Raw genomic sequence first — 25,255 nt, 5'->3', positions numbered from 1 at the left:
GGGGCGAGATCGGGTTTGTCCCACGACCTTGGCGCCAGGAAACTGTAGAATGAGACAGACCCCAATTTTCTCCCCTTGGAGTTGAAACAAAACCTGAAAGCCCGAGGTTGTCTGCACCGCCAGAGGTGGCGCCTTGGCGGCGGGGGCTGCTAGAGCCGCGTGCCCGCCTGGTTGCCAGGCCTGGGTTCAGTTTCTTGCCTAGTTGAGTTAGTTACTTAGCTGGCTAGCTAATAGCCAGCTTACAGGCAACATTTATATAGATGCAAAGCCTGGTCGGACGCGTTCCAGTGTCCGCCAGATCGAGAGCTGCCCGACTGGGCTCCTGGGAAGAGGAAGGATGGGAAATTCCTGGTAATTGGAGGGGAGGTTTTCCCAGGGTGCCTCTCCGTGGAGTGGCCTTGGCTTCCGAAGAGGAACAAAGGGCTAAGGTGCCGACGCGCTACGCGCCCTCGGGGCCGGGCGCGCCCTGCATTTATGCCCCCTCCCCTCGCTGTGGCGGCCGCGGGCTTTGTGAGCTGGGGCGGCGCGCAGAGCTGCACCTGCCCGGCTTTAAGTACCTTGGCTAGGCTGCGCGGGCGGCTGTTCTAATCGCCATCTCCAAAGTACCTGCTCATGAATAAACACCAGCCCTATTTATCAGGTACTTAGCGCTCATTGTGAAGGGGAAATTGGCCCTTTTCTGAAAGTGGCTATCCTCAACCCATCTGCACAGTGCTGGATGCAGAATTTTCCCCACCCTGAGGCGCGCGCGCGTGCGCGCGTGTGTTCGTTCTCTCTCTCCCCCACCCCTCTCTCAACACGAGGCCCCTCTAGACTAAGATAAACTCGCTTTTCTTCCGTAAGTGTGTGATTGAGCTGCAACAATAGGCGGAGAGGAGGAGGCCGCTGGGTCAATAGCCTGCATTTCTCCCATTGATAAGAAAAGTCAGCTTGGGGAAGGCAGGACCTTTGGAAAGACTTGTCTTGCCGTTCTAGCCACAAGGGCCTTGTGGACACACATGCGCATACCTGAGGACACGCTGTCCCGAGGTTTTCTAAGCATTGGGCAAAATATTGGAAGCAGTGGTCTAAGGTGTCCGTGGTGCCTGTCAACCTCGGCCAGGTGTGCCCCAACTGCACCATTGTCTCCCTTCTTTCTCCAGCTGGGCCCCCTGGTCCTGGCTCTTAAGTCTTAGACATTTGGGAGGAGAATATATAGATCCGGCTAGCTCAGTTTGCAAACTCCTAGGCCAGTATACAAGGAAAAGTGGGTCTTTCGGGAACCCGGATGGGCCGAAGAGCAGCTTTCTTCTGACACAGCTAAGATTTCCCAGTGCAGGGAACTGAGGGAGTGGCCTGCTCCACCCACACAACCCAGGCAGCCCCAGGGAAGATATAAAAGCGTGATAAATATGTATTAATTTGTAAATCCCCACAAAGGCAAGGCAGTAACCTTTAAATGCTTTGGGGAGGGTGAAGGCATGCTTCTTTTCCATTCATACATTCCTTCCAACATATGTGCTTTCTGTGTACACGGGCACACGTTCCCAGAACTCTCCCCTGGGTGGAATTCGTCCTTAAACACAGTCGATTTTCTGGACCTGCTACTGCCACAAACAGCTCTGAAAATGAAAGTGTTTGGTAAGTGTGGAGATTTAGCTAATCCAACGTTTAAAAATGGCTTTGTCTTCATTCAGCTTTCCCGATTTCATTCTGTGTTTTACAAACAGAAACCCAGAGCCATTACTGAAAGCCTGGCTCTGCCACCAAGACCTTGCGTGGCTCATGAAGGTGTCCACTCAGGGTTCAGGGATCCAAGATGTTCACAGAATCCCTGTATATGAGGGATTTCCTAGCACATTCCCTTTACACCGAGCGCAGGCGTTCCCTGCACATCCAACCTCCAGACTCTTGCCAAGCACTGGGAAAGACCCTTGGGTCCTGCGTGGTGGAAGCGGTTGTGTCCTACGGAGTTTAGGGACTGACTTCCTTTGCGAGGCACACGCCCGGCCTGGCGAGAGCACCAGAACCCGAGATTGCTGGAGGCCGGCGGTGGAAACTCGGGCTGCGGTTAGCCGCAGAAACAGGAGAGTCCCCGGAGTCCCCAGCCCCTCCCAGTTTCCTCCGTGGTGCAGGCGTCTGGCCAGTGGAGATCCTCTTTAGCCCTGGCAGTGCCATCAAACCGAGGAAAACAAAATCAGCCTTCTGAAATTTGTCCCAAATACAGCCGCTTATTTTGGGAAATTCTAGAAAAAAATCTTGTTTCTCCTTATGATTAACGGGAGGTCGTTGAGAGGGTAAGCCAATTGCATGAGGGCAGAGACAAGGGATGGTGAATGTGACCTCTGGAGATGGGCTGAAAAACAGGATGGCCCAACATTTCCTTGTCGTTGCCTTTTCTAGCACAAATCGCCTTCCTATACCCAGCGGTTTCTGTGTTGGGACTACACAGGCATTCTGCCTTGGGGAATCCTAGGTCGGCTGGAACCGCTGTTAGCGGCTCATTTTGTCCCCGGAGTATGCCTGGCGCCCCAGAAGGAGACCAGAGGTCAGGACCACTAGGCGCCATCGGGAGGACCCAGTCGAGGGGTTTCCTTTAGCCCCGGAGGGCCTCCCAGGATCTCCTTCTCCACCTGTGCCACCTTCTTACCTAGGCCCAGGGACTGAGCTTTCCCATTTGAAGCTTTGCTAATTTTATTTAGAGAAAGTTCTGGAATTAGAATTAGTTGCTCTTGTATGGTTTGCGTTGCGTGTTTAATGGCGTGGGTGCTTGGGTTTCCTCAGGAAATCTCTGAATTTGGGAAAGGGCTTGAGAGAGTTGCCCTGGGACTAGCCACCAAGAGGCGACTGGAGCATGGTAGTAGCAATAAGGACTTCAACCCTACTCCTTCTCCCTTCAGCACCCCTATTTTTACTCTTTTCAGCCATGCTCTTGGTTCACATCTCTGCTGTCCCTGGTGGTGGGGGGGGGCGGGCAACCTGGCTCCCCGCAAGGGCTAGGGAGGAGCAGAATCCAATGGAAGCAGAGCAGGCTGGGGTCCTCCACCCACATGGTGGAACAAGGTCTGAGGCCCAAGACAGCCATTTGGGAAATACTGGGGCTGGTTGGAGGCCCCTGGACTCAGGGCGCGGGGAGGGCGTGACCTCTCTACACTGTGCCCAGTGTTCAAATCGCCACCCCACTGGTTCTTCTGGATGAATGCCTGCGGTTACTCCGTCCCTATGACGGGAATACGCGGTGCTGGCAGGCCTGGAGCTGGGAAGCTGGAGGAAAGCCTACGGAGTCCAACCTAGAAAAACTTACAGAAGAGCTAGACCCAAGCTGGCTTGGGGATTGGGAAGAGAGCCGCGTGTGTATAGAGCCAAGAATGGATCATTGGGAGTGCTTGAAGACTGAGATCCGTCTAGTAGAAGTTGTGGCCCCTGGACGTGTCACCTGTGCTGGCTTTGTTTCTGACTCTAGGAGCAGGGTAGGGATCTTTAGTTCTTGTACCACCTCGCCTACTGAAACTCAGTGGTTCCTTGAAACGACCTGGACTATTATCTCCATTTTAGTCTCTGGCCTTTGGTCCCCCAAGCTCCCACTTTGTCCCCATGATGCCAAGTTACCACTTAGCGCAATGAGTGTCTAAGCCAGGAGGATCTCGTTTGCACGCTTTCACCTGCAGCGCAGGGGTCGTGCTGCGACTCTCCTGCAACCTGTGCCGCCCGCCTGAATAGAGGGTGGCGGTGGCCTCTGCTGACCCCAGTGCTCTGCGGCACGGTCTTCTAGAGACTCGCGGTTCCTCACTTTCTCTGCCTGGGATGGGTGGGAGGTAGGTTCTTGAAATTTCTGGGGGGTGTCCCCTGGATTTCTTTGGCTGCGGATCATGGAAGAGAAGGCTGAGCCCATTAGGCTCAGGTTAACCAACAGCCGGCGGCCGACTCAGGGTGTGCAGGTCCTGTCCCTGGTGCCCGCCGTACGCCTTCGGGGTAGGCTTGCTTTCTGCGGGAGGAGGTAAAGGGGGTTGTTCCTAGAGGTCTTGAGGGGAAAGGGACCGCGGAGCCTGGACTTGTGGTTCCCATGATCCCTCTGCTCGGTTTACTTTCGCGGTTACTGTTCCAGTCTGGTGCGCGGGTCCTTGGCTTCTCCCACAGCTGAGCGGAGAAACCCGGGGGGGTCGGGGACAGGTTTTACTGTGCGGGATTCTCGGGGTCAAGTCCGAGGGTCACGTGCACTCATTTGGCCTCCTCCCGACCCGACTGTTACGGATCTGCCGGCAGAGGGCGCCTTGAGTCGGAGAGGCGGGCGTTTGAACGCCTCTCCTGGGCCCCTGGCGCCACACTGTGGGGCTCAAAGGCTTAAGAGTCACACCTGACACCACTGTGTCCCAAAGTCACACAGTCGAGGGAACAAAGCCACGGAAGAGCGTGGCCTAAGGTTGGTGGGAGGGTCGGCATGCCACCCTACAACAGGACCTGGAAGGACGTGGGACTAAGGGGATCCCCAGCAGAGAGAAAGAGAGAGAGAGACAGAGACAGAGACAGAGACACTACCCAAAAGCTTCTCAGGTCTTGCAACAGTTAGAAATAGGGCTGATTCAAGGAAAACTGGGAAAGGGCCAAGCTCTAGCTTTCTTCTGATCTTGTTTTCTCTGCTATAAAACACTGCAGTGGAACCAGGTTTGGATTTCTGAGGTCACCTCTGAAGGGATGAATGCATGTGTGTTCATGTCTGGGAAGAATATGGCCTCCTGAGAAGGGACACATCTCCATTTATGAGTGCCCACAAAGGGCTCTGTGAATGCCTGAAAAAGGGTGTGGGGTGCTGTGTGTACCCGACCATGAATGGATGCCTGTGTCTGCAAATTGTGTGAAGACGTATTTGTGAATATTTGAGAAAGGGTGTTTAAGGAGGTGTGTGTGAAACAGTGAAGGGATATGTGTGTCTGTGAATGGTGTGCCTGTGTGTAAAGGGTTAACTAAATCATGAATAATTGCACCTTCAAAAGAAAAGTGTGCACACCCATGCACACACACACTCGCACCCTACCACTTACTGAAACCCCTCTACTCCTTTAGATGAGCCTTTGAGCTCATTCTCATTCTGGGGCCCCACAGAAAGGAGGAGTAAAAAAGAGAGAGAACACGCCCAGGGGTGCAGGCTGCAGGGTGTGGCCCTGCCCCAATGCCCAGCAGGCTTTAAGGGCTGCAATTAGGCAAAGCTTCTGTGCAGCAGAGGGAGGGAGGGAGAAGGAGGAGGAGGATTACCGCAAATTCATTTCTATTTTCCAGCCCACTAAGCCTGCAGTGTGTCCCTGGTGTTAGCATGAGAATGGGCCAGGGCTCTGTGAACCCCCCCGACCTACTGACCCCTCTCCCCCCACGTGAATAGCGGGACTTGCAGCCTCCGCAGCCTCTCCAACCAGTGCCTGCAAAGCCACGACTCCTAATCAGGGTAATTTAATATATTTTAAGCCCCCGGCGGCTTTATTTTCCCTCCTTTTCGAGTTTGTTTTAGGCATTCACAGCTCTCACCCCATCATTAGACGGCCTTATTTGACGGATGGAAGGAGCTGCTATGAGACCACAGCCCTTTGTGTCCCCCACATAAGCTGGGCTTCCCCGTAATTAGAATGGTATTCCCAGCCATTGAGGCCTTTCATGAGGTGGAACAAAAACTCCCCGAGATGAATATCCCCCAACTCTCAGCCCCCTGGCCGGAAAAGGGACTGTGAGTTAAAGGGACTCTTTGGGAAAGGCAGTCTGTGACCAAGGACGGCTGAGGTCCTGCCAGGGTGAGGAATGTTGAGGTCAATGGGAGCGGATACCAGACAAAGGCTGGTCCAGGTTGCTGGTAAACACAAGTCACCTATATATACTTCCCCGGGCGCTAAGCCAGCCTCAGGACCTGCCTGGGCTCAGCCATTGTGGTCAAAGGACCTGCATCTACACATGAAGTTGGGGACATGGAATCAGGCTGGAGTGTGCATGTGAACACACAGAGTCATTCAGATGCTCACTCAGACATGACTTTGCATTTAAACACACAAACACATATCACACATAGTCACAGGCCTGAGATTACATTGTAAACACACACACACACATGCACACTCAACCACAAGATCACAGAACCAGATTGGGAAATACTTGTAAATGTATACACATGCTACACACACACTGTCACCCAGACATAGAACCAGATTGCAGTTGGTCTTTGTATCTGTGTATACACACATACACAGGCCACACACACATGGGAATTTGCTTATATAAACATACACATACTGCTGCATACTTATATATGTGAACACAACCTGAGGGTCAATTCATCCTGGTTCCGTGGGTACAGGGTTTTCACCAGCTTGTGCACAGATGATGGCATCCCTCCTCCTTTAGGGTACACACTTCCTTCTGGCCTCATTTCTGGGTCCATGCTTAGCCTGTGTTGAAATATAGAGATTGACATAAACATACATATAGAATTGTGCACGTGCCCTGGCTCACCTTGACACATAAAAACTCAGGAAAATACAATGGAATCAATATGCTATTACATTTCTGGGGCAGACACTCATGACCAGAAATACAGGAGGACTTAAGGATGAGCCCCCCTCCAGCCTGATCTTGTACTGTGAACTAAACCCCCAGGTGGACTGGACTTTCCTCTGGGTCTCAAGTGGGTCTGCCATGCCCTTTGGGAAGAGGAAATCTCCCTTTTCTGGATTTTCTACTTGGTCTGGGCTCCAAGGACAGAAGGCAGGTATTTGACTGTCTGGGACAGTCAGTAATCTTTCTCAGGGCAAAGGAAAATCTCCAAGGGTGCTACTCTGGTCTGGGAGTCTGCAGAAGGAAAAATTGAGCCTCTTAACTGGCACCTAGGGGAAGCAGTCCCATGAGAAACAGTGAGTGTCCCATCTCTATAAGAATTCAAATCGGGGTAGGAGATTACCAGTTAGGGATGTTGTGGGCGGGATTTTTTTTTGGGGGGGGGACTAAGGATTGAACCCAGGGGTGTTTTGCCACTGATCTACATCATTCCCAACCTTTTTTTTTTTTTTTTTTTTGAGACAGTTGTTCAGGTTGGTCTCAAATTTATGTCCCTCCTGCCTCAGCCTCCTGAGTCCCTGGGATTACAGGCATATGCCACAGCTCCTGGCTTATGGAGGGGAGTTATTTATACAATTCAGCTCCTTCTCTGTGTCAGACTCTGTGCTCAGGGCTCGGAACACAGTTGTGAGTAACATACAAGCCTGTCTTTGAAGAAACCTAGAGTCTTAAAAGGGGAAAACAGACATGTACAACATACAGGCCTGGCACAGGGTACAGGGATGAGGCTGGGGCTGAGCGGAAAGTCACAAAATGGGCTGTGAGCCATCCGTAGGCTGTGTGTGGACTATGTTGCACATTGTACCTAATGAGGGGATAAGTCTGGCATTGGGAACCTCCCATGTCACCTTCACAGGGATTGATTGCCTGACACAGGTGAACTTCCCCCTCAAGCTCTGCCAAAGATCCCATACAGAACTTGAGATGGGTGTGACTTGAGAAGATGCCAATCAACCTGCTGACTACTAGACATCATGAAGCAAGACTACGCCCTGGAAATCTTATGCCTGCCTTTGATGTCCCCTCACATAAACCGCCAGAACCATCTTTTCTTTGTCTAGTTCCAGCACCCATGTGGACTAGATCTATCAGGGCTTCACTTTTGTAAATATATTTCTGGCCATTTGTGTTTTGTTATTCACTAATTATTTGAGATTTTATAAGTTTTATGGTGGCTTACATCCTCCTGGGAAGGAAGAAGAATGCCCCAGTGAGACGCTGGTCATCGCCCCTATTAATGGGACTCTAGTTTCCACAATGAAATACTGGTATCAGGGATTGGAGAAGAATATCTAACATTTGTGCCACCTTTGAATTCCTCCTATTAGATAAATGATGGATTGGCTTCTCTCCAAGCCTCTCTCCATCTAAGATTCTTGGACTCCTGGCCTCTGTCTATGGCTTTCCCACTGTGGTACAACTTCCCAAGGGTGTAAGGGGGTGGCACTCTAACGTGCCTTTATTACAATACTATGGCCCACACCAAAGCTATGCCCAAGTTCATGTTGAGGGTGGTGGCTGGGGCCCATTCAGATCTCCAGGAACTAATGAGAGACTCTTAGAGAGAGGAGAGAAAGGGTATCAGAAAGAAGTAGGTCTCTTGTGGTTCTTGGCTTCTTAGTATTGAACAGTAGTGACCAGCAGTCTACCAGATCTCTTTGGGTACTGGGGACTGAACCCTGGGTGCTTAACCACTGAACATCCCCAGCCCTTTATATATTTTTCATTTTGAGATATGGTCTCACAAGTTGCTAAAGCTTTCCTTGAACTTATGATCCTCCTGCCTCAACCTCCTCAGTTGCTGGGACTACAGGTGTGTGCCACTGCACTGGGCCCAGGAAGTACAGTTTTGAAGGAATAGAGTGGACTCTGAAACTGGTAGTGATTTTCATGCTTTTTAAAAAATCCAACTGCCCCTTGGGTATGTGAGAACCCCATTCTACTTTCTCTGTATATAGTGGTGCTATATGCAAACACATACCCAGGAAAACCCCAAACATCTCTCTCTAGGTGAGATATTTATGTGTTTCTCTTTCTACAAAAAAAAAAAAATTACTTGGGGTTAATCATAGAACAAAGGATATTTTGAAACCACTTCTGATAACTTTGTTTGTTTTAAATGCAGTGTTGCTTGGTGAATATAATTGTTGGGGGCCTGGGATCTGGAGATGACCTAGATCCAAAGCCTTCTTTTTTGTGTGACCTTGGGCACATCACTTTGGGCATGGATGTCTCCTTCCTTCCTTCCTTCCTTCCTTCCTTCCTTCCTTCCTTCCTTTCTTTCTTTCTTTCTTAGCTTTTTAGGTGAACACAATATCTTTATTTTACATTTATGTGGTGCTGAGAATCCAACCCAGTGCCTCATGCATGCTAGGCGAGCCCTCTACCACTGAGCCACAACCCCAGCTCCTGGCCTTAAAGTGGGATAGTAACAGCACCACTTACAGTAGGGTTGTTATGAGGGTTAAGTGCATCCATAGGTAAAAGAGCTCAACAGTGCCTTGCATGTTAAGTGCTCAATCAGTAGTAGCCATGGTGATTCATATTACAATGTTCAGTATGTATTTGTTGGGCAAATAAGACCATTTTTCATTTTGGTTGCATTCAGGACAAAGTTGTAGGAAAATTAGATCTTCCTGACAAGCTTCTCTAGGGTAACTTTGGTAGGATGTGGGGATGGAGTCTGGGTGGCTCAGGATAGTCTGAAGGTCTCCTTTAAAAAAATCAAACTTTCGTGGGGTTAGGGTTTCAGTGGTAGAGCGTTTTCCTATCGCATGAGCGGCCCAGGGTTCTGTCCCCAGCACTGGAAAAATAAATGACTTCCTGAGCTGGTGCGGACTCAGGTTGTTACGGCGGCCGCCAGCAGGGGGATCCCAAGTCGCCATAGAGAAGGCTCCTTCCCGCGACAGGAAGGGAATTAAATCCGACAAAAATCCGACAGAGCTCCTACTGTGTGCAGTACACATGCCAGGCGCTGGGGGCGCCGTAACGTCAGGATGGCGTGGAAATCGAGGGTGCGGGTCCGCAGTGAACCAATGCAGAGGTGGGCCAGACTCTCTGAGCGTGAGGGTCCCTTTGCTGCTGCGCTGCCTAGGTTTGGGTCTTGGAGGAGCCTGGGCTGCTGATAGTTCAGAACCGAGGACGATCCCCAGGTCAGGTTCTGGAGTTGACGGTGACCTGCTCTGGAAGAGTGCCACTGAGAGCTCTGCCTCTTCGCTGCGCCCCAGCACCCTGCTCAGAGCAGGCTCCCAGTGCTACTCACCTAGCGAAGTAAATAAAATTGTCTCCCCAGAAGACTCCTGCGGAGGCGTGAGCACGAGGGACCCGCTCACCCCATTGGAGGTGGAAAAAGCATCCACCTTCCTCTCTTAACCCACCCCTGCACAGACCCAGGAAGAGGCAAATTTCCGGCCCCATTTTGGTCCAGAACTGGGGTGCCACGTGGGATCTGGCCTCGAAGGCGGTGACATTCCTGATTTTGCTTCCAGCCACGCCGAGTTTTCTTGTCCACTACCCTGCGGTGGTGGGTGGGCAACTGAGAAAAGAGCTTATTCAGGAACCCAAGCATGTATATATGTGCGTGGGCACGGCGCTACGTACTCTTGTAATAATTGTTTTCATAGATATTTTTAAATACCAAAGCTCCCGACAGTCCACAATTGAGGCTAATTAAAAACTAGTTGTTTCTTGGCTTTAAAAGTGCCAGAATAAAAAAGACGTTGAGGAGCAAACATTGGAGACATTTTTCCCTAACTCCAGAGCAGACAGGTTTGTCCTGCCGGGGAGGGTGCGGCTGGACTGAAAGATCAGGAGAGGGTGGGACCAGCCCGCATCTCGTCTGCTCCAGCACGGGTGAGGGGGTCCAGGCGGTCCTGCCCCCGGCTTTTGCCCCAGCAGGTTCAGGAACCTGACTGCTGTGCTCCCAGACACTCCTAGAGCAGGCGGATTGGACCTCTTGAAACCATAGGGACCAAAGTGCCAGAGGGGTGTGGGCTTCTTAAAAGAGGCTGTCGGTAAATCCCGGGGGAACGTCTGTCAGGTCGGAGATGGGGGAGGGGGAATGATGGATTTTTGTTTCATTTAATCATCTTGTTCTTCTAAGGAGTCTGATCCTCCCGGATTTACCAATGTGGAAGCCAAAGTCTTGATGATGGGGAAATGGCACTCTTGTTTCTGGGGCAGCTGGCTGGAAATTTTCTGTTGTTCCTTAGACCCCCAAACAAATGCTGCGGGCCAGGGAGGGAGAAGAGGTGCCTAAAGCAACTAGCTAAGAATAAAGTCGTTTTCACCTGGGGTCTTGGTTTGAGGAACCCAAATGGGATCATGGACAGGGCCAGGTTGAATTTCAGTCCTCACTTTTCCCATCTGTAAAACAGATTTTTCCATTTTACTGATTGGAAAATATTTCTTCAGTTCTCAATGGGAGGTTGCCGGGGTCCAGAGAGATACCAGGATATAGGCTGATTGGGGGAGAGGAAGTCTCCCTAGTTCTGGGAGGTCTCCTTAGGTATCCCCTTCAGCAAGAGAGCAGTCACATTTTAAAACAGAGGGCGACTTGCCAGGGACTCATCCAAGGTTTACTTTTCGTTTCAGTAGCCCCAGGAAAGAACTACATTTTCCCTATTTCATAGGCAGAGAAACTGAGACTGAGAGCAACAAAGTGAAAAGTGACTTACCCAAGGTCATCCAGTGAGTGAGGAAAAGAAGAAAGAGCTAGGGTTTAAGGAGAATTAAAATTCCGAATAGAATAAAGGTCTAGCCTTGCCTTCACACCAAGAAACCTGCTCCCAGGCACTCCTTCACATCTGTATCCACCTCATTGTCCCTTAAGGGTGGGGTGATTCTAATGTTGAGATCAGACCTGTTTCAGGGACCCAGCAGGGGGGCTGCTAGAAGGTGAAGGCTCCCATGAAAGGGAAGGAGCAGGGACTAGACTGGTGCTGATGCCCACGTGGAGCTAGAAAGTGATGGAGAAGGCAAAGGTCCGGTTCGCTGCAGGGTTTAGTACAGTGGAGCTGGTCATGGTCTAGGATGGGCTCCTGCTATGATTTTCAAGTATCCTTAACTAAAGCCAGGGTCTAACTCTCTGCTCTCTTTTCCCTCTCCACAGGAAAGCTGAAAGAAAGTTCTTCTCTGGGGACTGGAAACCCCGAGGTTATTTCTGAGAGAGAAATCTGAGCTCCTCTCATCTTCCCTGACTCTGCTGACCATACCTTCAGAACCCTGAGAAGGCATTACAAGGTCTCTTCAGTCAGCAGATCCCCACTGATGCCACCCAACTCCAGGAAAAGGAATCCTGCTGAGTCCCAGATTAACACACACACACACACACACACACACACACACACACACACACACCAATCAAGGGAAACTAGATTAGGTTAGCCATGCTGCACAGGGAGGCCAGGAAGAAAGTGCTGGGCTCTTCCGACCCATCCCAGAGAAGATCTGCCATGGGAGGGAGGACATCGGATCTGGAATGATTCACACCGTCCAACTTTCAGAGAAAGAAGCCTCATAGTTCTCCAGAGCTTTGTCAGCAGAGACACCATGCCCAGCAGGCGGTTGGGGCTGCTGCGTAGAAATGCTCGGGGATTAGATTGGAACAGATCCCTTCCCCCAATTCGTGGCAGAATCAGCTTCGTTTTTAATTCTCCAAAATCGGGGAAATAAACTCCAGCATCTAGAGTGAAGGAGACTGTGTTCAGAGACCTTGCTCTTGGGCAGTCTCTCCTACCGGTGGCCCTAAAGTTCATAGGTGTCCTGCTCCTCAGTGCGCACCGTGGTCTTTGGGGGCTGCGCGGCAGCTTTATCTCCAGCATAGAGGGTAGCAAACAAAGGTTTTCAAAGGAATATTTCCAAAGGAAGGAGTCCAGGGCTACTTTCCCAAGCTCCCAGCCCTTGCGGGGGTGCTGGGCTCGGTATGAACCCCTAGTTTGGCTGCACCAGTTCTTGGTGCCGAGGGGCAGGGTTCTCAGAGGCGGGGCAAGAGCTGTCCATCCAGTGGTGCTGAATTTCAGAGGGGTGTTTGCTCAGCCCCACATCTCAGATCAGCCTTTCTGCCTATGAGACAGCTTCTTATGGAAGAAAAGTAGTTCAAGCCATCATCATCTTGTCCCCAAACCTCAATAGCCACCTAAGTGGTTGTCATTTCCAGTCGCGCTTCTCAATCTATTCTCCACTCAGTATCCAATCTTTTTTTCTTCCAATGCTGGGGACTGTCCACCCGGGACCTTGCGCATGCTAAGCAAGCACTCTACCACTTGAGCTACGTCCCCAGCCCTAGTGTGATCTTTTCAAGAGGCAAATCTGATCACACTTAAAGTCCTTCTATGGATTTCTGTATGGTTCATAATGAAGTTTAAATTCTTTTTACAGCCAAGAGACCCTCTCTTCCTCTCAATGATCTAGTACCTATCTACTTCTCCCACCTTAAACACCTATCAGAATGGAATGGATTTTTAAAAAAATCTATTTGGAAGACAGCTGCTAAAATTTGCTGAGGGAGTAGAGGTAGGTGTGAAAGAAATAGTGGAGTCTAGGATGAGCTCCTGGAGGGATGGATGATCACACTTATTTATCTCTTCACCTCCATGCCATCTTGCCTCGGAAACCACACCAGGGTGAAGACAACAGGAAGCTTCTGGAGTTGAAAATCATTATTGAACAGAACTGAGGAGGCTGTTCAGGTCCCTCATATACCTTGGGTTCATTTTAATTATCCTCCCTGTTCTAGCTGAGGAAACAGGCCCAGAGATGTGAAATAAGTGGTCCCAAATTTACACCGCTGAAAAGTGGCAGATATTGGCAGTAACTCTAAGTCTTTATTTTGCTCGAGAGAAAGAGGCAACCCTGTGGATTTCATCTTCAGCAGAGTCATTACAATACTGGCTCTGAAGCCACTGTGCCTGCTTTTAAATCCCAGCTCTGCCACTTATTGACTTAGCTTCTTTGAGCCTCAGTTTCCTCAGCTGATAAAGGTGATGGACAATAATAGTGCACCCTACCCACAACTACTCTGACGACTAAATCAGACGATGCATATAAAAATGCTTAACACCATAGCCATTCTTATTATTTCCATAGGTCTGAGCCCCTCTCTTGACAATGACAGACAAATCCAGAAGGTAGAGAGGAAATCTGGGGCTGAGAATTTTCTGCCCCATCATCAGTGCTGGAAGAAAGAGGGCAGAGGACTGAGGAGGGGCCGCGTGACTGCCTGGGTTGGTGAGCAATTTACTGGAGGAGCTCATTTGGTGACTCTGATTCCAAGTTAATTAAAGATGGCCACTAGGGGTCATTGCCATGGTGACAATTAGGCTGGAAAGGAGCCCCATTAAGGTGCGGTTTTAACGAGGCCAGTCGTTTTTTAACCTAAGCTCTAGAAAGAGGGATTTTTTTTCCCCAGGTTGCTTCCTTTTCTCCCTTTACTGTATTTCAGATCCATTTCCGGATAGTCCCTGTTTAAGAAGACAGAGGAGGATTCCTGGGTTTAATTCCTCTGAAGAATTAGCAAGGCAACAGGTTTCTTCTCTGTGGCATTATTTCTGCATCTGAAAGGAGGCTTAGTGGGCAGAGGGTTTGAGAAGGAGGGTGGAGGCAATGAGACCAGAGCAGGAGGTGAGGAAGGGGTGGGTCTTGTTCAAAACAGAACCAGAGGCTTTTTCTGGAATTTAGAAATGTTGCTTTTTTTTTTCATCTTGTTTCCTAAACTGAGTGGGGTGGAGGGAATTTCATGGGAGGAAAGGGAGATGTGTGTGCCTGGAGTCTGTTTTTTCTGAGTTGGGGGAAGGAAGGGAGAAGACTCAAGGCCTCTCCTAATTCACAGCATTTTAAAACATCTATATTTTTCTTATTTCCATAGTAATATATGCTTGTTGAGAAAAAAAATAGAAATTTTGGAAAAATTCAAAAAGAAAATATCCCCTGCAGTCAGACATAATGATCGTTAACATTTTCAGTGTGATAAACTGATCAGTCAACTGGATTGAGAGAGGGGAAAGGAGAATGTACAGCTTCTCATTTATGCCCTTTTCTACTGTTTGCATTTTTATCAGGAGAATGTCAAATAAAACCCAGTTAAAATAGCACCTAATGCAGCATCTTTCTATATATTGAGATATATTATACATTTTTCTCTATAAAAATAGAGCTCATATTGTATCTAAATTTTGAAACATGAATTTATCATTTCAAGATAACAAGATATCTTGAGTGCCTTTACAGGATGTTACCATTTCTTCCTGACTTTTTTTTTTTTAAAGCACACTGTAAAATATTCAAACTGAACAAAGACTAGATAGGAAAGGCAAATTCCCTAGTTGAGACCCCCCTCTCTTGGTTCCCCACCACAGAGGCAACCATTAATGTCAGTTTCTTTTGTATCTGTTCAGATATTCTATGTGGGTACAAGTACATGGGGTTTTCCCACATATCTGTCTTGTGCAACACAGTTAGTGCACAATTCACCCTGTACTACAGTGGATTTAAAAATTTTATAGAATATTTTGGAGTTGGTCCCATATCAGTGTGAATAGAGCTGTCTATTCCTTTTTTAATGCCTGGCAGACTGTAGCAGCTGGAAGTCTTTGGTATTAACAAGAGATAGTCCTAGCCCTTAAAGGGCTCACAGGAGTATATATCCTTTTATGACTGATATTGGATATAAAGATCAGAATAGAGAAGCATGTGGCACATGGTTATGGATAAATGGATAATTAGGAGATATAGGTAGAAGAATTGGAGAAGTGAACAGGGACCACCATGAATGGTTTGATGGCCTTGCTAAGGGGTGGAACCTCCTTTATTCAGGGATAGGGTTCTCCTGATGATCCATTACATGGAGGCCACCACAATCAGATACACTCTCATGGAAAAGTACCTCTGGTCACCCATAGAGAATCAGAGACTACAAACCAGGTATAGGTGACTTTAATGTTGTCCCCATATATAGTGTCTTTCCTTTGCTGATGCTCCTGGCAGAAGGGGCCATAACCCCAACCCTGGTGAATGCAGGCATGGCCATGTGACTTGTATTGGTCAATGAAATGTGAGTGGAAGAGAAACATGACATTTTCCAGCAGAAGCCTTAGGGACAGTTAGTTTGAGGTGTACCATATTCTCATTTCTATTCACCAGAAATTGTGTGAAGTATGGGTCAATATGGAGCTCCGGCAGCCTCATCCCTGAGTGACTATGATGAGCAGAGGCACCTTGCCAATCTACACAGGCGCATCAACACAAGTGAGAACTGAATGTTGCTGCTTTAAGCCACTGAGATTTGAGGAACTGTCACGTAGTAAAACACAGACTATCCTGACTGAGACACAAGGCGACTGGACTGGATAATTCTCAAGTCCTTTCCAGATGTGCATGACAGGTGTGATTCTTCCCAGCTGGTGTTTCTGTGGCTTGGATCTGAGGACCCACTCCCAGTTTACCCAGGGGAGACTCAACCTCAACTCTTATGGAGACCAAAATTCAGCCATTCTGCTACCTCTTTGAGGCCCAAGAACGTTTCTCAGAGGAGGAGAGAAATCTGCAGCAGGAAGAATTCTGTAGCTGCTGCTGTCCCCTCTGAGATCGGCTTCTGGGGGCCTACAAAGGATCAGAAACATGAACAGCCAAGGGCATGAAGAGGAATGTCTATTCTTACCCCCCAGGGTTTCTTCTTTTTGAAGGGAAATTGAGACTTTAGTGCTGTGTAACCTAAACCACTCAGCCTATTGTACCTAACAGTTGGCTGCCACTGCCTTCCCTGGAAGGCCATCCCTGGACCCCATAGCATCAAGGCTCAGTGTTGTCACCAAAGACCCAGATCCTCCATTACCACCCTTCACGTTAGCTTTATCCTTTGGAGTATTTCCCTCATGATCACAAAATGACTTCTAGTGGCCATCAGGGCCATACCATTGCTTCTGAGTTCACGCCAAAGAGTGAAGATGACAGAAAATGCTCCACTCAATCCATGAATCCATGATCACGGACAGGGGAGCATCATCAGCCCCCTGGCTCAGGTGGATCATTCTCAATCCCATCAGGTGTAAATATTGCTATCCTAACAAACATGGTAGAAAACAGAATCCACTTACACATGTGCCCAAACTATAAAGGAAAAACAAGGCTGGGTGTGGTGGCATGTGCCTGAGGTTCCAGCTACTTGGGAAGCTGAGGCAGGGGCATAACTTGAACCCAACAGAGTTAGTCAACCTGGGCAGCCCAGCAACATACTATCTCGAAAACAAACAAAAAAGCAAAAGGGAAATGCATAACATAACAATATAATAAAATAACATACATTTCAAGATAAAGTATTCTAGAAGACAGAATGAAACCATCAACTGCTTTCACCTGTTTAAAAAATCTTGAATCATAAATGTGACAGTAATGGACACAGACACAGGCCTGTGTGAAGTCTGTTCCTTGAACCTTAGCCAATGTCCAGAGGTCTAGACCAAAACCTTCTCTCCACTACCCTGGCCAGGAGGAGCAGCCATAGGCAGGCCTGGGACTAAAAAGCCTAATTCCTGGGACTAAAATGCCATGGTGGCTGTGACACGTGGTGTTAAAGTGGTAACTCTTGGTTTTTTTTTTAAATATTTTTTTAAGAGAGAGAGAGAATTTTTTTAATATTTATTTTTTTAGTTCTCGGTGGACACAACATCTTTGTTGGTATGTGGTGCTGAGGATCAAACCCGGGCCGCACGCACGCCAGGCGAGCGCGCTACCGCTTGAGCCACATCCCCAGCCCTAAAGTGGTAACTCTTGGGAAGATACTACCCAGGAGAAAATGTGAGCACAGTAGTGTTGTGCTGTAATACATATTCGGATTATTGCAGACTTACAAAAACTCTTCCTGTTAATTTGTAAAGCAAGGTTAGATTCTAGGGTCAGCCTTTTCATCTACATTTCTATCCAGTGGAATATTTGTGGTAGTGGGGATCAAACCCAGGGGTGCTCCACCACTGAGCTACAGTCTCCAGCCCTTTTTATTTTTATTTTGAGGCAGGGTCTCCCTAAGTTGTCCAGGCTGACCTCAAACTTGTGATCCTCCTGCCTCAGTCTCCCAAGTCACTGAGATTACTGGCCCTGTGGAACATTGGATTCAGGTCAAAGTTTCATTATATGTGACTCTCAGGAATTCTAGCCTCCACTTGTGCTCATCAAATATTCACAGCGCCCTATCCTTATGGCAACCAAAATATCTCCCACAAAAATTTAAAGGCCTCTAAGAGATTTCTGCTCCTCTCAAAATCCCTTGCTCTGGTCCAATCAGGAGTGCTTTGTTGGGCCTGGGGTGTGGGACTGACTGAACAAAACCAGAGTTCTGTTAGGAAGGAGGCAGGAGTGGAGGAAGGGAGGTTACCAACAGCGTCCACACCAGGCCTTAAGCTCAACGATTTCTTAGAGGGTTCGTGGTTCCCTTAGGATCCCTTTTTGAGATTGAAACTCACAGAAGGGCTCTAAAGAAGACTTTTCTTAGCTTTGTTTATGAGTGTGTGTATGTGTGTGTGTGTGTGTGAGCGCACGTGTGTCGTTGTGCTTATTGGTATGGACGGTACTCATGTCCCTCAGCCTGAAAGAGAAGCCGAGATGGACTGGGCTCGTCCTGCATCTCCCCCAGAGAGGACACTGACCCTCAGGCCTGTCTAGCTCTTTTCATCAGGCAAAACTGCTTCCCCGGCACCAGTCTCCTGTTGGGCTACTCATCGTTTCATTATTAATTTATATACTATAGGTATTCCTCTTTTATTTCTGTTGTAGACATTTTCTCCCATCTGTCACTTTTCTTATAACTTAATGCAAAGGGTTTTTATTTTGGGTTTTTTTTTTTTTTTGCTTCAATAAGTTTTTAATTTTTATGTAATCTACTCTGGGGATCCATATTCCTTTGTGCACAGCAGGACTATGGGGCTGGATGAGCTGGTCATTCTCCTGCATTGATGAGAATGAGGCCTGATGGAACAAGGGAACTGGGATATGGAAAGGCCAGCCCACAGGCCTGCAATGAAGTCTGTTCCTTGAGCCTTAACAAATGTCCAGAGGTCTAGACCAAAACCTTCCCTCCACTACCCTGGCCAGGAGGTGCAGCCATATGCAGGCTTGGGACTGGAGAGCCTAATTCCTGCCATCTAGAGCCCAGAACTAGTGACATATCTCTGAGGAAGGCTAAGGAGATCCTCTCCTGGCTTTGAGATTCAGGTATAAAGGGTAGAGGCAGGAAGGTAGAGGCCACCAAGATCTGGGAGGCAGAGGAGACAGGGTGAGTGTCAGTGTTACAATTGACTGGCCTTTCTGGGCGCAGCTTCCTCCTCTCTCCAGTCAGGGGTTAGCCATCATGGAGAGTCAAGGTTCCCTTTCATTGCTGGTACCTCACCAATGACTCTCCACAGCTCTCTCCCCTGAAAGAGCCAGAAAGAATGAGACCTGCTCTCATTTTGCCCCTGCTCAGACTCCCCACTTGGAGCTGGAGGGACCCCAGAAACTTGCTCCTGGTACAGGATGTGATTCTAAGCCTCCCTGCAGTCTAACTTTAGTCCTGGGAGTATGGATGGGAGGCAGATCCTAGCACCCTTCTTTGGGCATTCCTGCTCCCAACACATCAAACCTACACTCACATTGAATATAGTTTACTTTATGAATTATGTAGCAATTGGATGGTGGGCCCAAATTTCACTCTGTAGACATTTAATTAAACACTTGTTCACTTGGAATTTTTAGTCTCTAAAAAAATCAGAAAGCCATATTTTTGTCCCAGGAAAGATCATAAATTGGGCCCTGTGCCCATATCCACTGTTGGAGACCCCCTCCCCTGCGCTGACCTAAACTGGCCCAAATTCCCTCCATCTCTCCCCTAGCATTAATGCCCAGTTCTGAAGGTTTCAAGGTCTCAGTCTCTTTCTCCCCAAAAAATCCTACTCAGTACACAATTAAGTGATCTTAATTTCAAAGCCTTTACAATTTTTGTTTTCCATAACTGGGGATTTTTTTTTTTTTTTTTGAGAGAGAGAGACAGGGTCTTGCTAAATTGTCCAGAGCCTTGAACTTGCAATCCTCCCACCTCAATCTACAGTAGTTGGGATTATAAGAGTGCGCTTGCTACCACACCCCACTACGTTTTTTTAATTTAATAATTTTTGTTTAGATAATTTTTCAGACAGGTGATTTATTCATTTGCATGGCTCACAATTAAAAATGCAGCTAGATTCTCTGCATCTTCATGAGACACTGTCTCGAAAAATTGAAAGGACTGGGGATGTAATGCTCAGTGGTAAAGCACTCCTGTGTTCAATCCTCAGCACCAAAATAAATAAATATGTAAACAAATATATAAATAAATAACAATAAAATAAATAAAATTCAAAGTGAAAAAAAATGTATTCATGTGAGTTTCTCTTCCTCAGCCCTGTGCTCAGCCACGTTTCATTCCCTGGGAAATTAATGTTCCTCATTTTTGCGTATTTTCCAGATCCAGTCTGTGAGCATTCACAACTGTGCGCATAGTATTCTTTATTTGGGGGCTTCCCCCGATTTTTTAAAAACACAATGACATCAAACAATACTTTTCTGAACGTACTTCGGGTCAGGCCTTTGTGTGGCTTCTTGAGGTTCGCACCCAAGAGTCCATCGTCTTTAGACCTGGATCCAAAGCCCTCTGTGGCCCACCCCCTCCTCTTTCTCTCTAGCGTCCCGTTCTCCTCCATGCTGTTACACACCTGTGTTCTGAGGTCTGCCCTGCCACTTAGCGGTGCTAGAGGACCTAGGGGTTCTGGAATCCTCTGGCCAGCACTGTGCCCAGGAGCTTCGGAAAGGCAGGCAGGGGTCGCTTTGCCACAGCGGCACCTGGTGGTTATCCTCGGAAGTGCAGCGGGATGGAATCTTCAGGCGAGGGGCGGGATTGGCCACAAGGTGATCCCACCTTTGCGTACTTGGACTGCAGTGGGCTGGGGAGACCCACCCATTCCGTGATAGTGACTTTGGGCGCTCTGTAGAGTGTCTTTCCGCGTGCATGTGTGTCAGTCTCCCCCCACTCCCCTGCCTGGGGTATACCCTAAGCAGATTTTTGGCACCACCATGCCATAAGACAAAATTATCAACAGTAATAATCATGAAACGCATAACAATAAAATTTGGCAGGCAGCCAGATTATTATTCTATTGAATTTTGTACATAAACTCATGCCATTTTTAAAATTAATATAATAAAACGAATTATTATAGTACGAAACAAAAAGTGGACAAGCACATTTAAATTACATTATTTAAAAAGGGAGGGGGCATAGACTTATGTATTGGTCTGTCCCAGCATTGACTAACATGTCAGAATTTAATAAAGATTTAAAAAATAACAATTTGAAAGAAACTTCAATTTTAAACATATTGGTTAAATTCAGTATAATATTTCCTACATGATCTAAAAATTTGTACTTTCCAAAGAAAATTATTCTAGCCTCACAATCTAACTCTCCATAACTTGTTTTAAATTCTGGGATGTGTGTGGGGGGAGGTGCTGGGGACTGAATTCAGACTCTCGCATTTACTCTACCATCTAGGTAGACCCCCAAACCCTGTTTTAATTATTTTAATGTTGTGCTGGGGATTGAACCCCAGATCTCAACATGCTGGGCATGTATGTGTTCTACCACTGAGCTACATTCCTACTCCCACTGTTTAAAAATTTACTACGAATAAAATGAAGTGATTCCAGTTCTGTTTCTATAACTACCTGAAATGACTCAGTAAATTCCAAACATCACAACCTGTGTGAGGCATTACTATAGTAGGGGCCAGGAGTTCTTGGAATTCACTTCTGTGTTGAGCTGAAAGTTAATTATAGGATGGTTAACAACAATATGCTTATTTGAAGCCAACATATTTACTATGAAAAATCAACAGGTTAACATACACACAGTGTTAATGACACACAGTGTTAATGTGTGTATCTCATGTAAATGAGACATATAGAATAGGCAAAGACAGAAAAAGAAAATAGAATGCAGGTTACCAGGAACTAGGAGAGGGTGAATGGAGAGTTGTGGTTTAACAGATTCAGTTTCTGTTTAGGATAATAATAATAATAATAATAATAATAATAATAATAATAATAGTTCTGTTTACAGCTAGTAGTGATGGTTACACAATATTCTAGTCAGCTTTGTGTTGCTGTGACCAAAAAACTGATAAGAACAACTTAAAAGAGGAAAAATGTATTTTGGCTCATAGTTTTAGAGGTTCAGTCAACTGACTCCATAGCTCTGGACCCAATGTGAGGCAAAACATCATGGCGGAAAGGTGTGGTGGAGGAAAGCAGCTCAGGACATGGCAACCAGGAAGCAGAGAGAGAATGGTGCTTACCAGGGACAAAATATAAACCCCAAGGGCAGGCTCCCAGTGACCTACCTCTTTCAGTCACACCCTACCTGCCTATGGTTAACACAGTTAATCCATATGAGCTTTTGGAGGATACTTTGTGTCCAAACCATAACATAACAGTAATATTCCTGAATTATACAGTTAAAAATAATTCATATAGGGGTTAGGGCATAGTTCAGTTGTAGAGCACATATTAAATAAAACCAAGGACACTCTACCACTGAGCCACATTTTTCATTTGGAGAAAGGGTTTCTCTAAGTTGCTTAGGACCTTGCTAAATTGCTGAGGCTGGCCTCTTTCCTCTTGACTGATCTTCCTGAGTTGCAGGATTACAGGTATGTGCCTAGTTGGGTCACCTGGATGGGTAACACCTGGATGGATCTAAAGTTTGTTTGTGCTCTTTTCTATGTGTGTCTATTTTGTAAGGTGTTTATCTTTGGGTTTCCAATATGTGTGTCCGAGTGTCTGTGTTCTTTGTGTGTACATTTGTTGGTCTATGGCATGTGCTGTGAAGATTAAATGAGATAATAATGGGTGTCTGGTACCCATCATAGTGCCCAGGACAAGGGTCCAGCAAGCGTTATCAGCTGTGCTTTTTGGTATATATGCTTGTCTTGTGTCTCTGCGGATTTGCTGGTGATGATGTCTTAAGAGTTTCTGTGTGCATATTTCTAGGGGGTGTGTATAGTAGGTATGTGGTGACAATCTCTACCCACCGCTCCATCTTTCTGGCCTGGGGGTGAGTGAATGGAGCAGTGCTGTCCTTAGTTTTCATTCTGGTGCTCTCCCAGTACTGGCCTGATGGGGAAGGGCACCCCCCAGCTTGGCTTGCCCAACAGCCACAACCAAAATGTCGTCTGAGGTCATCTTTCTGGTGAATCCCAATCTTCCAAAAGCCCCAGCTGGCCACTTACTTGCTTATCCATAGATCTCAAATGGGGCTTTTGGGAATAGATAGCATATAACCCCTGGCAAGACCAAGACCTCTTGGGGACACCTTGATCCATGCTGTTACACAGAGCTGGGAGCATGAATCCTTAGAGGATGTAGCCTGGGAGCCATGTGCAGCAAATTCTGAACTGGCATCTGGAGACCCAACCCATGCCTCTCACTAGCTGGTGAACTGAGGCTCATCCCTCACCTCTCTGGGCCTCAATTCTACTTTCAAAGTGGACACAGTGACTCCAGTTGGAATCCCTTTGTCCTTCCCTCCCTGTGAGCTCACCCTGAGCAGTCTTCAATGCAAATCGCTTCCAAGGCCAACAAGGTGAACGTGTAGATGTTGTTCTGTATTTTAGTCAGCTTTTCATTGCTACAACCAAAAGACTTCACAAGAACAATTTTTAAGGAGAAAAAGTTTATTTGGGGGATCTCAGTTTCAGAGGTCTCAGTCCATAGATGGATGACTCCATTTCTCAGGCCTGAGGTGAGGCAGAACATCATGGTGGAAGGGTGTGGCAGAGGCAAACAACTGGGGACATGGCCACCAAAAAGCAGAGAGAGAGAGACAGACAGAAAGAGAGAAAGTAACAAAGCTCAGCTCACAAAATATAAACCCCAAAGCCACACCCCTGATGACCCATCTCCTCCAGCCCTACCTACCTGCCTACAGTCAGCACTCAGTTAATCCCTATCTGGGGATTAATTTACTGATTAGGTTAAGGCTCTTATAACCAAATCATTTCACCTTTAAATTTTGCATTGTCTCACGTGAGCTTCTGGGGAACCCATCACATCTAAACCATAACAGTAGGGGCAGAGTGGGGGCTGGAAATCCCGCAGCCTGTCAGGTGGGAACAGACATGGTTCACAACCGGGAGGAGGCCCTTAGACTCACTTTCCTTTCCAGCTCTGGGGTTCCCAAGAAGAGGTGCGGTGGGTGGCCAGGAAATCTCCATTTCCTGAACAAAGGTCAGCTCCTCTTGCCACTGATGCTCTTTTGGAAGCCTTGGCTTTGGCCAGCAGGGAAGAAAAGCTCCTTCTCTTGGGTGGGGGGTGGGGGTGGGCGCTGGCCCAGGCTGCCTGAACACAGACTCCAGTGTTCAGTTCTGGGGGATATTCAGATGCCCAAGGCCTAGCAGGCTCTGCCAGCTGCCTGGAGAAGGGGGCATTGTCCTGTCCCCACTCAGGCTAATGGGGCCTTCCCTCTGTCACTTCTGGGGGCCTGGCTGACTCTCTGCTCCCAGGGTGGGCTGGGACCCAGAAGTGCCTACAGCCAGACACCACAACCCAGCTCTGTGGGAAGAGGGGCAGGTGTGGACTTGGGGGATGGGCTGGGAAGCCTGATACTTATTCAAGCCTTTGGCCAGGGGAAGTTTTGGATTCAGAATTACTCTCTGAGCTACAAGAAAGGGGCTGTGTTTTTTTTTTTTTTTTTTGTGTGTGTGTGTGTGTGCGCATGTATACAAATAGCACAGACACGGAGCTTCTCAGATTCTTTCGGGATCTCAGTTCCCATCTGTGTGGTCTTGCAGACTTCCAAACAGCAAGAAGCCACAGAGCTCTTGCTAAGGGAGCCCCTGAGTGCACTGATGAACTCAGGAAACCCACTTCCTAACGAAGGAGACTCTAAAGAACAGACAGGAAGTTTGCCTGGGTGCTGGTCCCACAGTGGAAATGAGTTTTGCAGAGAGTTTGGCCTTCGTCAGGAAGTAACCAAAACCATCAAAAATACCATTTCTGTCATTTTCTCCATTAATATAGGAGGTCCAGCAATGTGTCCACACTAGAACTCAGAACAGAAGACATTTGTGGAAAAACTGGTAAAATTCAATTGAGCCTGGCTGGGCACCGTGATGTGTGCTACTTCAGTGACTGAGGTAGGAGGATGGCTTGAGCCCAGGAGTTTGAGGCCAGCCTTGGCAACAGAGCAAGACCCCATCTCAAACAGTGACAACAAAACAAAACACATAAGCCTGGGCTTTAGTTCATAGTATTGCACCAATATTAACTTATTAGTTGTGATGAACCGTGGTTATGTAAGATGTCTCTGTTAGGGGAGACAGGAACTCTCTGTACCATTGACAACTTTTCTGCAAGTGTAACATTATTAAAGAAGAAGCAGGAGGAGACTGGAGAAAAAGCCCTTATTGCCCCGTCTTTTTATTCCCAACATATATTGTCTGTTATTAAAAAAAATTAAGATATAGATGGACACAACATTTTTATTTCATTTATTTAAATCTATGTGGTGCTGAGGATCGAACTCAGTGCCTCACACGTGCCAGGTGAGCACTCTACCACTGAGCCACAACCCCAGCCCCTGCTGTCTGTTATTAAGATTGCTAGAAGCCTTGACTTGAGACTACTTTGG

At 47.5% G+C, this 25,255-nt stretch overlaps 1 protein-coding gene across 1 annotated transcript in view; it reads right to left on the bottom strand.

Annotated features, from left to right (window-relative positions):
* Rhcg (Rh family C glycoprotein) overlaps positions 1-25,255 on the bottom strand; it is a 120,850-nt gene that overhangs the window by 43,450 nt on the left and 52,145 nt on the right. The window contains exons 11-14 of the mRNA XM_027955459.2: positions 4,229-4,303; positions 4,065-4,116; positions 3,891-3,964; positions 3,642-3,778 (exon numbers count right to left, since the gene is read on the bottom strand). Of these exons, the coding sequence (XP_027811260.2) occupies positions 3,642-3,778; positions 3,891-3,964; positions 4,065-4,116; positions 4,229-4,303 (338 nt within the window). The remainder of the gene's footprint in view (positions 1-3,641; positions 3,779-3,890; positions 3,965-4,064; positions 4,117-4,228; positions 4,304-25,255) is intronic.

Source organism: Marmota flaviventris, chromosome 2, assembly GCF_047511675.1.
Source record: "Marmota flaviventris isolate mMarFla1 chromosome 2, mMarFla1.hap1, whole genome shotgun sequence".
Lineage (NCBI taxonomy): Eukaryota > Metazoa > Chordata > Mammalia > Rodentia > Sciuridae > Marmota > Marmota flaviventris.
Note: the sequence above shows the minus strand (reverse complement) of the source record. Positions and strands in the feature narration are given on the sequence as shown.